Consider the following 17,329-nt stretch of genomic DNA (forward strand, 5'->3'; position numbering starts at 1 on the left):
AGCTCTAAGACACGGGATTACGACCAAGATAGATAATATAAGCACTTGTAGAGGTAAAGTTGTCTTTGTCACTAGCCCAATCAGCATTAGAGAAAGCATGAAGGGCAAGAGGCAAATGACGATGCATGGAGAGGCCATGATCTAAGGTACCACAAAGATAGCGTAATAGTCATTTGACGGTAGTACAATGGTCGGTCGTGGGTTGATGCATGAACTGCGACAACTTGTTAATAGCATAAAATGATAGATACTGAAGACTGCCAACAATGGTGTGATAGGCAGTTGCATCTGCTAATTGGGAACTAGAGTGTAATGTAAGAGACACCGAGGAGGACATAGATGTTGAAACTGGTTTAGCTTCAGTCATCTAGGCTCTGTAAAGAAGGTCAGCAATGTATTTGCGCTAACTAAGAAATAAACCATTAGCATCGGGAATGACCTCGACACCAAGAAAATAATGCAAGTGACCAAGATCCTTCAATAAGAATCAAGTGGATAGGTGCTGAAGAAACTGAGATATAGCTAAAGAGGTATTGTTGGTAATGATGATATTATCAACATAGACAATAAGATAAATTACAGTATTGTGACCATGAAAGACAAATAGTAATGCATTAACAATGGAGTTGATAAATCCAAAAGATAGCAAGAATGACTGTAATTCATGATACCAAGCACGCAGAGCCTGTTTAAGCCCATAGACAGCTTTCCGAAGCCAACACACATGATTAGGATTATCGCGGTCGATGAACCCCGGAGGCTGAGTCATAAATACATCCTCTGAAAGGGTGCTTTAAAGGAAGGCGTTATTGACATCAAGCTAGTGAAGGGCCCAACCATGACTAACAGTAAGGCTAAATACCAGGCGCATCGTGGTTGGTTTAACAACGGGACTAAAATTTTTAGTAAAATCGATGCCCGGGCGTTGATGGAAGCCTTTTGCAGCTAGACGGGCTTTGTACCTGTCAAGTGAACCATCAAAATAATATTTAGTGTGGAATATCCATTTACAGCCTACAAAATTTTGAATGGGGCACAATGGAACAAGCTCCCATGTTCCATTGTGAAGAAGAGCATCAAATTCATCAGACATGGCATGCCTCTATTGAGGGTCTTTTAAGGCTTGAGTAACTGTGGTTGGTTCATAGGTGGGGTGGTGGAGTTTTGAATGAAGGTTGAGTTTTTTAATGGGTTTGTGTATATTTTGTTTTGAACGAGTAACAATACCAGGAAAGGGTAAGGGTGCCTGTATGGTGGTGGTGGTTGGTAATTCAGGTTGAGTAGGTGTAGTGGTTGGTGATACGGTTTGGCCTAGAGTAGTAAGAGAAGACAGCTGAAGGTTTGGATCGGATGAAGTGGTGGAAGGAGATGGAGCATTAGAGGTGGGTGTAGTGGTAGGTGTTGAAGTGGATGAAGTAATGATTGGTATAGACAAGGAGCACCATTCAGAAATAGTAACAGGAGTAGGCCTCGGGAGAGTAGAAGCAGTTTGTGTAAAAGGGAAGACGATTTAAATAAAACGAACATGACGAGAAGCATACAGGTGACGGGAAGATGTATCAGGGTAGAGATAGGCACTCTGAGAAGACTGAGTAACCAACAAAGAGACAATGAGTCGATATGGGTTCAAGTTTTTGGGAGGCATAGGGACGTAGCCAGGGATAACAAAGGCAACCAAAGCTTTGGAGTTTGCTATAGTTAGAAAGAGTACCAAAAAGTTTGAAGTATGAGGAGTCATTGTGAAGGCTGGGCGTAGGCATACGGTTTATAAGATAAACGGTTGTGGAAACAACATATGACCAATAGGATAGCGGCATTGAGGCATGGGAAAGAAGGGAGAGACCAGTTTCTACTATATGTCGATGTCGACGTTCAACAAAGCCATTATGCTTAGGGGTGTGAGGAGGAGATGTAAGATGAGAAATTCCATTGATGTTGAAAAAGGCAATAAGGCTTGGTATTCACCACCATTGTCTGAACAAATTGTTTTAATTTTAGTGTTGAGGAACTTTACGACAACAGCTTTGAAATGGATGAAAGTATCACGACCCGCAGACTTGCCCTTAAAGGATACAGCCATATGTATTTGGTGAAGTGATCAACAAAGATTATATAATATTTAAATTTGTCGACAAAGTGTATTGGAGAGGTCCATACATCAGTAAAAACTATTTCATGAAGGGATGAAGATGATAAGGTGGAAGCGGAGAAAGAAAGTTTGTGACTTTTATTAGAGTGATAGGCATTACAATATGTATCTGACAGAGAAGATGTGTTAACATCTAAATGAAAAGAGGAAATCATGTACTTGAATGTCGAGAAAGATGGGTGACCAAGTCGTTGATGCTAGACAGAAGATGTTGTCTTTATTGTAGAGAAAGCAAGTAACGGGATGGAGTTTAAGGGCCACTCATAGACACCATGTTTAGGTTGACCTTGGAAAAGAACTGCCCCAGTCTGTAGATCCTTGACAAGAAAAGAATAAGGTAAGAATTCAATATAAGCATTGTTCAATTTGCAAAATTAAGACACATAAATTAAATTGCGTTTCATATTAGGAGCACAGAGGACATTAGATAGAGTAAATGAGTGAAAGGGAGTGGGAAGAATGGTAGAACCAGAGTGAGTAATAGCAACGCCAGAGCCATCACCAATCATTACTTCATCCGAGCCAGTATAGGGATTGTGAACAAACAAATTTTGGAGATCAGTTGTGATGTGGTGTGTAGCACCACTATCTAATAGCCAGGGATCAAAAGATGAGGAATTGGAGGTAGCTACATGAGCTTGAGGTTGCCATGGTGGAGGCATACGAGATGTAGATGAATTGACCAAACGTGGAGGTGCGGCTGCATTCAGGAACTGTTGGCGAAAGAAAGAGCACTGAGTGACAACATGCCCCTGAGTTCGACACCACTAACATTTGCCCAAAAACGGATGCATAGGTCTATTGTACTGTTGAGATGCAGATGGCGTAGGAGATTGGTGAAACCGCTGATTGGGGCATTGAGTGTGAGTTGAGTAGGCGGTGACTAATACACTTGAGGGGGAGTTGTGTAAGACGAGCTCTCTATTGATCAGTTTCTCATGTAACTCATCAAAGGTGATGGCAGTATCGCGGCTATTGACAGTATCAATAATGGTTGGAAGGTGTCATCAAGCCCTTCTAGGACTTCTTCAATAAGATCCTCTGCATCTAACCGTTTACCAAGAGTAGCAATCTCATCGTCTTTGATTTTAATAGCTTGCATATAGTCGGTGATAGTTTGGGAGCCTTTGGTAAAATGTTTTAGAGATTATATTCGATTTGTTTGATATGAACACGAGATGGATGAGCATAAGTTTTGGTGAGGACCGTCCAAGTTTCAACTGAGGTTGTGCACTGTAAGACTAGAGGTACAAGGTTTTGGGAGATGGTGCCAACTAATGCACCAAACAAGAGTTTGTCTTGTCGTAGCCATGTCTGATATGTTGGATTGATGGAGGTTTTGTTATTGGTAGTGATAGTTTTTGGTGGAAAGGGATGTGTGGCATCAATGAATTTGAAGAGGTCATAGCCTATGAGGATGGATTCAATTTGGGTTTTCCAAGAAAGATAATTGGTGGAGTTGAGTTTGATAAAGTTCTGGATTGTGACTATGATGAGGGGATTGTTGGGGTCAAGAGGGTTGGAAAGGAAATTGTCAATAGCCATTGAAATTGAAACCTAACCTTGTTTGAGATAGGCAATTGATACCATATAGACCGAGAGAAACAAAAAGTAATTTAGAGAAGAAGGTTTTTATTCATGTCCCACTTGTCAAACAATACCAACCTATATATACATAGAGAAATAACAAACTATTTAACAATAATATATTTAAACTTTAAATGATGTATAATAAAACTGATAATATTACTAAATAAAAGGAAGAATCCCAACAACAAGATCAAGGCGGTTGAAGAATCTTATCAATTGGCACATTGGTTGACTGTCGTAGCCAAACTGGAATCTGATGCCGAAAAATCCCATTCGTTGTTATCGATTTTCATCATATAAATTACTCGAACTTTACAATTGTTTACTGTTCTTTAAACAAAAAAGGAAATTGCCTTCATGCTCACTCCACTTGCTCTTGCTCGATTGTGGTCCTATTATGGGAAAAATGTACCCCTTAATTGCCTTTAATGTTACCCAAATTTTTTATTTCTTTTAAAATTATTTAAATCCCATTTCTATATATAATAAATAATAGTTTTCATCTCATGAAATACACGAATTAATTGTATGTGTTAATTATTATATATTAAATTTATTCATAATTTTTTTAAAAAGATTACACTTTTTACAAATAATATGAAATAAGGTTTCTAAATACCATATAAATTATTGTATAATATATACTATTTACTATTTAGATACAACATTTTAATACTGTAAAAATATTGTAAATATTAACTTGCTCCCGAACTCAATATTTCCAAAATGAAAGAAATCCTTGCTTTACTATATATATATATATATATATATATATATATATATATATATGTATATATATATGATACTAGTTTTTTAATTGCGTGTATATTAATTTAAATGTATTATATTTTATGTTAACATTTTTAATATATAATTGAAAATTGAAAATGTCTTTAAAATTACAAAAAGATACATAGATTTTTAATTTTAAAAAACATAGTTTTTAAAAATATATATTAGTTTTAGTCTGGAAAATTTTACTTTTGAAATAATTTGAACATAAAAAATAAACATTAGCTATCCATTTTAAAGATACTAAGGTATAACTATAAATTTTATCACATGCATATGTATGAGGAAATCATGTATTTAGAACATAAGTGTGTCTTTAAAATTAGCATACAATAAGTAATGAAACGTAAGGTTTGAAGCTAATAATAACACATGCAATATGTACGAAATTAAAATAAAAATAGTTTAACTTGTGAGTAAAAGAAAATTGAAATAAGTAAATACATCATGTTAATAATATTAAATGCACTCCAATTATTTGTCATGATATTGTCATTTTCTATAGCACGACAAAAAGTTATCAAGTCAATGAAAAGAAAATCCAATATCAAAATTCTAGTTATTAGAAATTAAATATGGAGTTGACTTATAACACTAAAGCAATCAGTGATATTATCTATATACACAAATTTGGTGAGAGAAAACATTTTATGTTAAAAAGTTAATTTTTAAAGTTTACTCAAGAATTATTATTGGTGTAGTGGTAAAAATTGTTTCTAGTTTCATTAAACATAGATTCAATCCTAGAAATGTTAATTTTAGTTCTTTTATTTAAAAACTATGTGTTTATTTGGTCAATATTGAGTAATTGAATGATAGTGTAATTACACTCACTTGTAAAGCATTGTAATTCACTAGAAGTGTTTGGTTGATGACAATATTAATTAGTATAAAAATTATTAGTATCATAAAAATAATTTTTGAAGAAGTAGCAAAGATTAAAATCAAATGATATCATATGTATTATGTTAGTCTAATATATTAGTTGATAACATTATTACTAATAAAAATAGCAAGAAAAACAAACATCATGTGTAATTTTGTCTAATCATTCTAGTACATCTTTGTTGGGTTATTCCCCCTTTAATATTTAACATATGCTCCTTATCATCATTTGTTGGTCCTTAATCGAGTTCATCGTTATTTAAATTTGAACATGCAACATTAAGATTATAAAGATCTCCTTCTTCCATGTACTTTACGAAATATGGATCATCTCAATTTCACCTATGATTGAAGTCATGAAATATGTAACATACTAGTACAATCCAATCTTTTTTTTCTGCTATATTAAGGTGATGTTGTTAATAAGAGAAACATTTTTTAGAACAACAAATATCTTCTAAAGCGTATTTTGATGCCTTGAATATCTCAAATTAAAGAGTTTGTGAGTTGTCTATGGTGTTCAAATGGTATTATACCCCCATAATATGGTGCAAGAAAATCTTTTCTATTTGCATAACTAGCAACAACCTTATAATGTTTGGGTTCATAGTCCAAATAATCTTTAGCTTTAATTAAAAAACTTATATAGGCTTAATTTGGAGAAAGACATATGCTAAATTATATCTATTTTTATAACACGTAAATCAAGTAAAAATAATAAATAACTTATAATATATAACATTTATAAAAAATATAAATTGTTCAAACCTTTCATAACAATTCCTATAAATAATATTTTTTCATTAGAAAGTCAATTTTATAAATAAGTTATGATTAAAAATTATAACATTTTTATGAATAAGTATATTATTTTATAATATATGGTATGAACACATAAGTTATGTTCATATTTGACCATAACTTTTATAAATAAATATATTATAACACTTTTATAATATATAAATTATTTTTATAATGATTTTGTATCATAACTTTAGACTTTTTTAAGATTTAAATAATATAATTTTTGTTATAACTTTTTAAAAATACACAAAACAGTTTTCTAATATAATTTTTAAGATTTATAATATAAGATTTTTTACAAATAAGTTATCATAAAAAATATAACACTTTCTTTTACGAATAAACATATTAATTTTATAAGATATAGCAAGGATACATAAATAAATTATATCAATACTTCTTGACCTTAACTTTTATAAAATAAATATATTATAATAATTTTATAACATGTAAACTGTTTTTGCAATAAACTTTTAGCTACAACTTTAAAAAATTAGGATTTAAATAATATAACTTTTATTATAATTTTATAAAATACATATAAGTTATTTTATAATATATATTTTAAGATTTATAATATAAAAATTTTTGGTTAGAACCATCCTAAACATTCATACGTGTTTATATTTATAATATAAAAATTAGAGAGGATCCACTTACAGTATAAAAAGTAAAGTAGTTTTGCACACACCGTAACTATTTATATGATTAATATTTTAACGATCCAACCATTATATTTCATGGTCTATTCATGTATATCATGCATGTCAAATTTGATGTAAATTTAAAACTTTAATTATTTGTTTTATGCAAAAAATTCAACTATTAAATATATATTAATATATAGAGTATTTTATATCGATATGGTAGAGATAAAGTACAATTATATTGAGAAATTCAATAGTTGGATCGTTAAAATATTAATTATATAAATAATTACTAAAGTGTGTAAAATTACTTTAGTTTTGAAACTGTATAAGTTAATCCGTCCTCAAAAATTTATAATTTAAACTTGTGTAAAAATATTTTTTTAAAATTGAAATTGGGTTTTATTACCTGTATAATTACTCTAAGAGCTTGTTTGGTTGGGTGTATTGGCATAGCCAATACACCTCTAATCAGTGGGCCCCACTTAATACCTATTTAATACTTTGTTTGGTTGAGGGTATTCCTATTACAGGTCTAATACACTACTGACCTAATCCTCAAAATTCACGGATTTGTAATCCCACCCTTTTGCTCAGTTTAGTCATTGCTTTGATTACTCTCCTGTTTTACCCTCCCGATTGGCTTCCCTTTCCTTCATTTCTTCCTTACATTTCGGTTTAGTCGCTTCACAACTTAGTCGTTCCTTCATTTCTTCCTTACATTTCGGTTTAGCCGCTTCACAACCTTTTCTTTTCTTTTTCTTTACAACACAATTTACAACGGTGGTAAAGAGTACGTTGCAAGCGATCCGTGAGAGGGTCTCCGCACTTTCTTAAGGGAGCTCAAGGATGATGGCTTCACGTTCGTAGTTCCACTCTCTTCCTTTCTTTTGTTATTTCGATTTCTTATAATTTCTATTGTTTATTCGATTCAAAAATGGATAACCCACCTTATTCTTGATTTTTTCCTTTCCTTTCCTTCGAGAAGTGCTTCTTCGATGGAAACCTTCGTAAGTCTAATTACATCTCTTATTAATTTCTAGCTCCTTTTTCTTAATTGGAAATTTATCATTTCTTTACAAATGGAATTAGGAGGTTCTTGAAATTGAAATTTTAATAAATTTTAATTAGAATTAATAGAATCCATTGGAATATCTATTGGATTTAGCAATATGATTATTTTATTTTACTTTATTTTCACGAGATTTGGATAAATAGAAAAGAGAAACTTTAACTATCCTTTAAATTTAAGCTTACCAAGAAGAATTAGAGACTTGAATGTAAATCCGCTTGATTTGGGGAGAAATAATGGAAGCTAGGAAGATTATCCACTTTGGTGAGATGTTTCGATTTAAAGATTCTAAATTACGACTTGCATAGATATTCGGTGGTCTGTTTGGGAAAGGAAAAGGGGAAGTGATTTTATAATTAGAAAGCGATTCACCGGTAAACCATGTGAATACTTTAGCTCCTAAAGTATTTAGAAACATTAGGATTTAAACCCCAACTTTCATGGGTCTAATCCATGTTACTTCCATTGATGAAGCTTAAGCCCCATATTTTGCTATTACAAATGAGAAAATTGTTTCATATAAATCTGGTATGGCTCAATGAACTGTGTTTGAAAATGGGAAAAAGTTGATAATTTTTCGGATAATATCATGATGTATAACAAATACTCTTGAATAATATCATGATGTATAACAAGGCATCCCATGTGGACATACCTAAAGTGTATTATAGGGATGCATTTGTCAGAATTGTTAAATGTTTATTGTGATGCATTTCAGATTGCGAATATAATAATTTTTATTGTTATGTTTTTTATTTATTTAGTGGAAGTTCCTCTATGAGCATGTACACCAGGTAGATGCTTAAATTCTTTTATATGTTGGATAACCAAGCCTTGTTTTGTTGTTTCAGATATCTGTTGAAAGTCTTTGTCCAAAGCAAGCGGAGAACGAGCTTGAGGTTCGGGGACCTCCGCTTTGAAAGCCTTTGACCCTCGTGGAAATCCTACAAAGGTTTTGGTCGCCTCTTATTATGCTTTGCTATATATTTTTCTCACGAGAAGAAGGAAGTATGATGTTTTGTCCGGTGATTTTGGTTGTTAATGTATAACTTGAAGAGTGAAGATTCGCGCGTTCCTTGAGTTTTGCATTTTTCTTTTTATTTTGGTTTCTACCTATATGAAATTTGTTGTTTATCGCAGTGCTGAGGGTTTTTGCCGCAGATATCTTTGTTCCACTAGATTCTTTGTTCGAAAGGCGACGGTGAGTCAATTTTGATTCTGCATAAGGCTTGAGTCTCGAGATTCGTGCTTCATCTATTTTCTTAATAAAATTACTTAATATGACGTTACAACTTACAATCATGATAAAAACATCAAATAGGAAGGAAAACAACAGGCATTGCGTATTTCTTCATTCATGTCATGTTGTAAAAGAAGTGATTCTTTTTTTTGGTCAAACGCATAAAAATGCATCTTACGTTCTCTTGGTATAAATTTCTCAAATTCGAGCAATGAATTGTACCTACTTGGTATAAATAATTGTGTTGTTGTTACTATATTAATCAAGAGAAATTATTTACCTTTCGGGTAGATTATGTACTTTATAACAGTCCTTGCCCTTACATTAGTGGAACAAATTATTATAGGATATCTTTGGTACAGCTCCATGCAATATCTTTTCATGTTTAGATGGTATCATTGCATTTGCTTTATCTGCAAAAAGGAAAAAAAATAGAATAAGTACTTACAACTTAGCTGATTCTTTTGTTCTTTCTTCTGTTTGAATTCGTGAAACTTGTGGATTATATCTCAGCGCCTTCACATCATCATCTTCACTTTTTACAAGCAATGCCTTTTTGCTTCTAGCTCTAACAGCTCCTTCACTCTTCATTTTCACATCATTATGTTCAATTTTGGACATATTTTCATTCTCCCCAAAGTTTATCATTAACTAGTTGTCTCCTTTGTGTACCAACCATGTATTGAGTGTAAAAAAATGTAATATAGTTCTATCCTTCTAAGAGGCATTTAAGACTCGAAGCCCTCAGTAAATGCTTCTCCAAAATGCTATAGTTTTATTAATATTTTATAATTTTGTGAATAATTTTGATCTAATTAATAAAAAGAAAATTGTTTAAAGTCTTGTTGTAATCTGTTGTAATTTCTTTTTTAATTCCTGTTGCTTGTTTATGATTAAAAAAAATGGGGGATAAACCATATAAAGTTGAAGTAAGCAGAGAGTAATAATGGAAGGAATGAAATAATTGCCAATTTTAGATGCCAAAGTTGACAAGAAAATATGAGAATGAATTCAAGGAAGAATTCCATGGCATCTAAAATGGCTAGACGAAAGTAAAGGAATATGATTCTGCCTCATCCCAATCTATGCGTATGTATATATGTATATATATATATATATATACACAAAAAAAAATCATAATAATTGTTTGAATGTGATTGTACTTTTTGGAGCTTTACTTACAATCCTTTTCTTACCTATTGGATATCAAGATATGCAAAACTATGTTTGAACACAAACCACAGTTTACACAACATTATAACAACCTGCTAAGCCTAATCCATTCAAAACACAGCATGCAAGAGGCGGGTTGTGTAAACCATCAACGATAAATAGCTTGCACATGAAGATCGTGGAAACAAACACAACATCCAAAAAGAGAGACAAAACTATCTTGTAAATCTAATTTCTTGTATTAGATTTGAACACCGTGATTGCGAATCGCATTGATTATCATTATTATTGGAATATCATTACATATAATTAAGTAAACAACTTGATTAAACAACAAATATTCAATATATTGAAATTGGATTATTAGATATAATCAAGTAAACAACTTGATTACAAAACAAATATTCAATGGAAAACAAAAGAATCCCGATTGAAATGGGTCAAGATTTCTTTCTCACCATTAAATATCAATGTTCAAACTTTTGATGTTGTAAAACTATATAAAATATGGATTATGATGTACAATTTCATTTTCATCTAACCTTTTCTTAATATAAGTTAATTATGTTTATGCGAATATAATTCTCAAGTTATATATATTGATTTTAGTAAATTCATATAAAAACATTTTATTATTAAGAATTTTATGAAATTATATATCACTATTAAATTATATTTAATATTAATTATTTTAAATTGTATAAATTCATATAAGAAAATTTATTATCAAGAATTTTATGAAATTTAATATTAATTATTAAATTATATGTAATAATTATTATTTTAAATTATACAAATTCATAAAATATAATTTATTAGTTATAATTATTTTAAATTATTTTAAATCATATATCTTAATTAAAATATATTTAATATTAATTATTTCAAATTTTCATTTACAGTATCATATATTATGATTTGAGTAAATTCATATAAGAATATTAATTATTAAGAATTTTATTAAATTATATATTTTAATTATAATATATTTAATAATAATTATGTTTAAATATGATTAAATTATTTATTATTGATATTAATAATCTTATTAAAATTTAAATAACAATAACAATAATAATTTACCAAAACAAATTTCTGCTAATTATAAGAATTTTATTAAATTATATTTTTAATGAAAATATATTTAATAATAATTATGTTTAAATATGATTAAAAATTTATTACTGATAATAATAATCTTATTAAAATTTAAATAACAATAACATAATCATTTACCAAAACAAATTTATGCTAAGGGTATTCTAGTTATTTTAGTTTTTTCCATTATGCTATTACACCTCTATTCCATTCAACCAAACACAAGATTACTATTACGCCTCTATTCCATTACATTCAACCAAACAGTTGATTTGCTATTACACCTCTAATCCAATACACCTCTAATCCAATACAGCGAACCAAACGCACTGTAAATCTCACCCCTTAAGAATTGAAAAGTATAATTGAGTGTTCCATTTACACCGAATTCAATGCGATCCACCAATTATAATGGCTATCCAAAAATACCTATCCCTTTATAATTATGAACATTTATACCTAAATTCAATTACTAAATGACCTTCTAAACACTATCTAAATAAAATTCTCTTTATTATCTTCTGAATGATTAGAATCCATCTTTTATATGATTATTAATTAATAATTTCCCATATTTAACCTTATTTATAAATGTTTACTTTATAAAGAAAATATTTTATTTATTTCTTTTATTATAAAATATATTATTTAAATTAATAAAAACTTATTATATTTTATTTATGAAACAAAAATCTCCGATGGTTTTCCATGGATCGAACATCTTTTTTGTAAAAGATATAAGAAAATAACGTAAAGTCAAAAATTTAAAATAAAATAAATGAGATTTTATTCTTGTAGATATACTGTTTTAAATTTAAAGTTCAAATTTTAGATAAGATTTATATATTTTTAAAATTTTAAACAATATTTCTATGGATGGTGATGTATATAAATAGACCTAATTGTATCAATGAAAGCAAGCTTTTTATATTTTAATTTTGTTAAGGAGAAAGCAAGCACTTTTAACTCTCTATTCTTGTATCATATCATTATAGTTTCTTCCTTAAACCGCTGTAATTAAAAATAGACAATGAAAAGAATCCGTTGAACTCTAAAAATTGGTTTATTTTAAGATTTAAAAAAAATCAACATGGCCAATTTATTTATTTAATTATAAAATAAATGACTCGACTACCTGCTACAGAGTATATACATGCATATTTGTATACGGTATATATGAAGTCCAGCAGACTGTAACATTATGGCTTCTGCACGTTTTCAAAAAGCATTAAGAAGAAATCCCTTGCCACATTTTATAACGAAAAATGCGAGTGTTTACGAGAAACCCTTTGTCTAAGTAGGAAATTCATTGATTTCTCCTCTTTTGTTTCCTTTTGCTTCGGAACCATTGAACGTTGTCATGTTGGACTTCTTTCCATTTATGTTGATCCCCAAAGCTCTCTTTCATTTCATTACCAATTTTTTGGGATTCTTTGCATTTAAGGCTCTGAACAACACATTACACAATTAGTATTTGAACCCTCTTCTTATTGTTTCATCATTTGCTCTACTAAGAATGATGGAGAAGGTGGTGGTGCTAAACCAGACTCACTCCAGACACCCTCTTTTATGGCTAATTATCGTCTTTCAGTTTTCATTGCTATTTTTCTCGGCTTTCTCTGCTGAAATCACAGCCAGGTTCGTTCTTTCTTCTCCTTCCACATTCTCCCATGTTTTCTTGCCTTGTTTTGCTCTGTTTTATGCTATGAAAGTAAATGAATGTTGGTGTTTGAGTTTTGTGGACGGAGAAAATATTGCTGAGAGAACTTTGCTCCCAATTAGTGACTCATACTCTAGTTTTAGGGGAAGCTTAATATGACTATCTGACATCGGAGGAGGTGAGACAAAAAAGAAAATTGCTGATATGTGGATTTGCTTGCATGTTAAACTTTGGGTTGGATTCTTTTTTGTTCTATATATGTCTTTTTCTTCGTCTATTTCAATTATCTTTTTAGACCTACTGGTTTTAGACACCATGACTTTTTCACACTTAACCTACAGCACAAGGCATGACCAAATTGTGAAACCTGACAGTAACTTTTAGTAAGAGTTGGTAACAGTTCTATGTCAATGCTTTTTGGGTGGCCAAAAAAATTCCCTGTAAGGTACCTTCTGGTTTACATCAACATGTGAATGCATGGTTTTTACTTATTATCATTATTATTTTGTCTTTAGTATCAAAATATTCTTAAACTGGTTTATATCTTTCCAAAATAAGGGTTTGAAGCATTGGTTTGAAGTTCAAACTCCAAATTTGACTTGCACTCCATTAAAAACATCATCATGAAATGTCAAATTTTATATATATATATTTTTATGTTTGAATTGCAGAAAAATCCTCAAAGATAAAAGCAAGAAATCTCCCAAAGTCCGTTTGGAAAAAACAGATGAGAAAGTAAGATCAAATTCTCCCTCTCCTGTAATTCCAAGCTTAGTATATATGTCAATAAAGATGAAAAAAAGTTAAGTTTGCTTTTCTTTTGTAGCGCAGCATGAAAAATTTGACGTTAAATTAAAATATTTGAAAAAAAGGAAAAGGAATGCATGGTTTACTTAAATTCTTTTTTTCTCTCATTTATTATTGAAATTATAGTATTACTATTTACCAAATGGATACTTTTTCAGGTTATTATTAATAATGGACTTGTTGAAGTCACTATTGAGAAATCTACTGGTCATTTGCTAGGAATTAAGTATAAGGGAATAGATAATGTGCTTGAAACCGAAAACGACAACGATAATAGAGGGTATGCGGTTTTAAATTGTTTCCTGTTTTCAACTTTTCCATTTCAGGAAAAAAAAATTCAGTTTTAAAGTAAAAATCCAATCAAATAGATTCAAATTGAAATTCATTGGTTTCCTTTACATGTTTTAGGTACTGGGATATTGTGTGGGATCATGAAATGTATGACAAGTAAGTAATTCGCCAATTTTTACAGTAATGATTTAATGAAAACATCATCGGTAATATCTTTAATTAACGCTACTTTTTTTTAAAAAAAAAATTAGATTAGCTACACGACATGTCATTATCATTACACAAAGTGATGAGTTAGTTGAGCTTTCCTTCACTAGAGTGTGGAACAAAACAAAAGACCATGGCATCTCAGCTCCTGTAAGCGTAGACAAAAGGTTGGCAAACATTCACCGAGATTGAATGTGGAACTTGAAAGGACAAACTTTTATGGTGTCTTTTTTTGCTTTGATTTTAACAAATTTCCAGGTATATAGTACGACGAGGACTTCCAGGGGTGTATATGTATGGTATTTTCAAGCGACGAAAATATTTTCCCCATACTTATATTCGTCAATTAAGGATTGTTTTCAAACTCAAGGAAGACAAGTAAAAATTACGGAAGATCCAACTATTTTTTTTATGCCTAGAGACCTAAAAGTTCAGGAAACTAACACATTTGAATGTTATTGTGACATATTGATTCAGGTTTCATTTCATGGCGTTATCAGACACGCAACAAAGGATCATGCCTAGACGAGAAGATCGAGAACATAGCCACTGTCAGGTTCTTGCTTACCCAGAAGCTGTTCTATTGACTAATCCAATCAATCCGAAACTTAAAGGAGAGGTTGACGATAAGTACCAGTATTCGATTGAGAGCAAAGATAACAAGCTTCACGGGTGGATAGCGGATCACGACGCTGTCGGCTTTTGGATAATCACCCCCAGCGATGAGTTCCGAACTGGTGGCCCGCACAAGCAGGACCTCACTTCTCATGTTGGTCCTACTGCTCTCTCCGTAAGTCTACACTTACAAACCAACTCATACATACATACATACATACATACATACATACATACATACATACATATAATGAGCTTGAATTAATGTGATTGTTTTGATGATGTAGATGTTTGTTAGTAATCATTACACGGGGAAGGACATTGCCGAGTTCTACAAGGAACGAGTGGCTTGGAAAAAGGCTTTCGGCCCTGTTTTGATCTATCTCAACTCTGCAACTTTTGATCATGCTCATCGTTACCGCAAGTCACTGTGGAAGGACGCTAAAAAGCGGTTGAGTAAAGAAATCAAAAGCTGGCCTTACAGTTTCGCTGCTTCAAAGGATTATCCTCATGCTGATCATCGAGGAGAAGTTAGTGGTCAATTACTAGTGCGAGACAAGTATGTGTCTTTTCTTCTTCATCTAATTAATTTAGTATTCCCTAAGCTTATCTTTGCTTTATTTTCTCGGCTCAGATATTTGCACAAGCAATTAATGAAGGCCAAATCTGCCTTCGTGGGGTTGGCAGCGCCTGGACGTGCAGGATCATGGCAAACTGAAGGAAAGGTTAGTATCTAATAGTTTTAACTGAACCTAAATCAGTCAAGAAGATAAGATAACAAGGTTATAATATTTTCTTTTTTTATTTTCAGGGATATCAATTCTGGACTCAAACCGATAAGGCTGGTCGTTTCAGTATAAAAAATGTCCGACGAGGGAAATATAACTTGTATGCATGGGTCCATGGTTTCATCGGGAACTATAAATTAGACCGCAACGTCAGTGTCCATACAGGTTAATGAATTTCCTAGGTCGTTGGGCTATTTGAACTCGGTTTTATTGGAGACATTCATAGACATACATATTTCTGAATGCAGGATATAAGAAAAACTTGGGTACACTTATATATGACCCTCCAAGAAGTGGTCCTACATTGTGGGAAATCGGGATTCCCGACAGAACAGCTGCCGAGTTCTTCATACCTGATCCAAATCCAACATTTGTTAACTCAATCCTCAACCATGACGATGAAAAGTAAGCTCTTTTGCTCAAACCTTTTTACCACCCAGATTTCATTAACTTAAAATCATGTTTCTTAACGTAACAGATTTAGACAATACGGATTATGGGATCGGTACTCAGATACTTATCCTCACCATGATCTTGTCTTCAAAGTTGGGGCTAGCAATTATTCCAGGGATTGGTTCTTTGCTCATGTTCCCAGGTTCCATTTTCAACTGACATTTCCCAGGGTGTTTTTGTTCTTAAAATTGTTTTTGGTGCTAATATTTACAATCACAGGCGCACAGGAAACGATACCAAGGCAACCACATGGAAGATTAAATTCAAACTCCAGGAAGTGAACAAGTCTGGAAAATACACTCTCCAAATGGCCTTGGCAGCCGCTAACTTTGCTGAGGTTCAGGTATAAATACTAACAAACATCACATCCTCACCCATCATTTATAAGTGCTACTCTTTGACTTTTCACATCATCTTTCATAGGTTCGAATCAACAAACCAGACGGTAGTCCCCATTTTACGACGAACAGAATCGGGTACGATAATGCAGTAGCAAGACATGGAATTCATGGATTGTACAGATTGTATAGCATAAATGTGCCTGGGAAACGATTACGGGTAGGGAACAACACGATTTTTCTAACTCAGACAAGATGCAAAGATGAATTCATGGCAGTTATGTATGACTATATTCGATTAGAAGGACCTGCAGTTTAATCAATTAGCTAATCAAGTACTAATAGAAGGTTGCTATATATTCTTTCTGAACATGGTTTAACCCCAATTTTGGCTAAAATAAATACATAAAATGAGAATAGGAAATAGTTGTTTGATATTGCTCATCGGCTTGGTTTGCATTCTTTGATTTCGTAAACTATCCTACTTTCCCAATTGCAAGATAGACCAATCCAGTCAATTGAAAAGAAAGTTACCCTAAAGAAGCCAAATCAGAACTTGATAAAATATTATAGCTGCACTTTAAACAAAAACCCTCACTACAATGTTCGTTCATTACAACTGTTTATTTTTTTCAATGTTAACTGTACCTGCCCGGTATGTGTACAGCAAACAATTTGTTACAAAATTATGGAGCAGGCAGGTTCTATTTTTCAAAAATA

At 31.6% G+C, this 17,329-nt stretch overlaps 1 protein-coding gene across 1 annotated transcript; it reads left to right on the plus strand.

The window, feature by feature from the left end:
- Positions 1-12,622: 12,622 nt before the first annotated feature.
- On the plus strand, positions 12,623-17,051 carry LOC105763512 (probable rhamnogalacturonate lyase B). Its single transcript, XM_012581749.2, has 14 exons — positions 12,623-13,088; positions 13,782-13,845; positions 14,076-14,197; positions 14,326-14,364; positions 14,460-14,582; positions 14,674-14,793; positions 14,893-15,205; positions 15,318-15,589; positions 15,665-15,755; positions 15,842-15,983; positions 16,067-16,223; positions 16,297-16,413; positions 16,491-16,614; positions 16,695-17,051. The coding sequence occupies exons 1-14, from the start codon at positions 12,967-12,969 to the stop codon at positions 16,926-16,928; spliced, it is 2,040 nt and encodes a 679-aa protein (XP_012437203.1). The 5' UTR covers positions 12,623-12,966; the 3' UTR covers positions 16,929-17,051.
- Positions 17,052-17,329: the final 278 nt, after the last annotated feature.

Source organism: Gossypium raimondii, chromosome 12, assembly GCF_025698545.1.
Source record: "Gossypium raimondii isolate GPD5lz chromosome 12, ASM2569854v1, whole genome shotgun sequence".
In the NCBI taxonomy this organism is placed as follows: Eukaryota; Viridiplantae; Streptophyta; class Magnoliopsida; order Malvales; family Malvaceae; genus Gossypium; species Gossypium raimondii.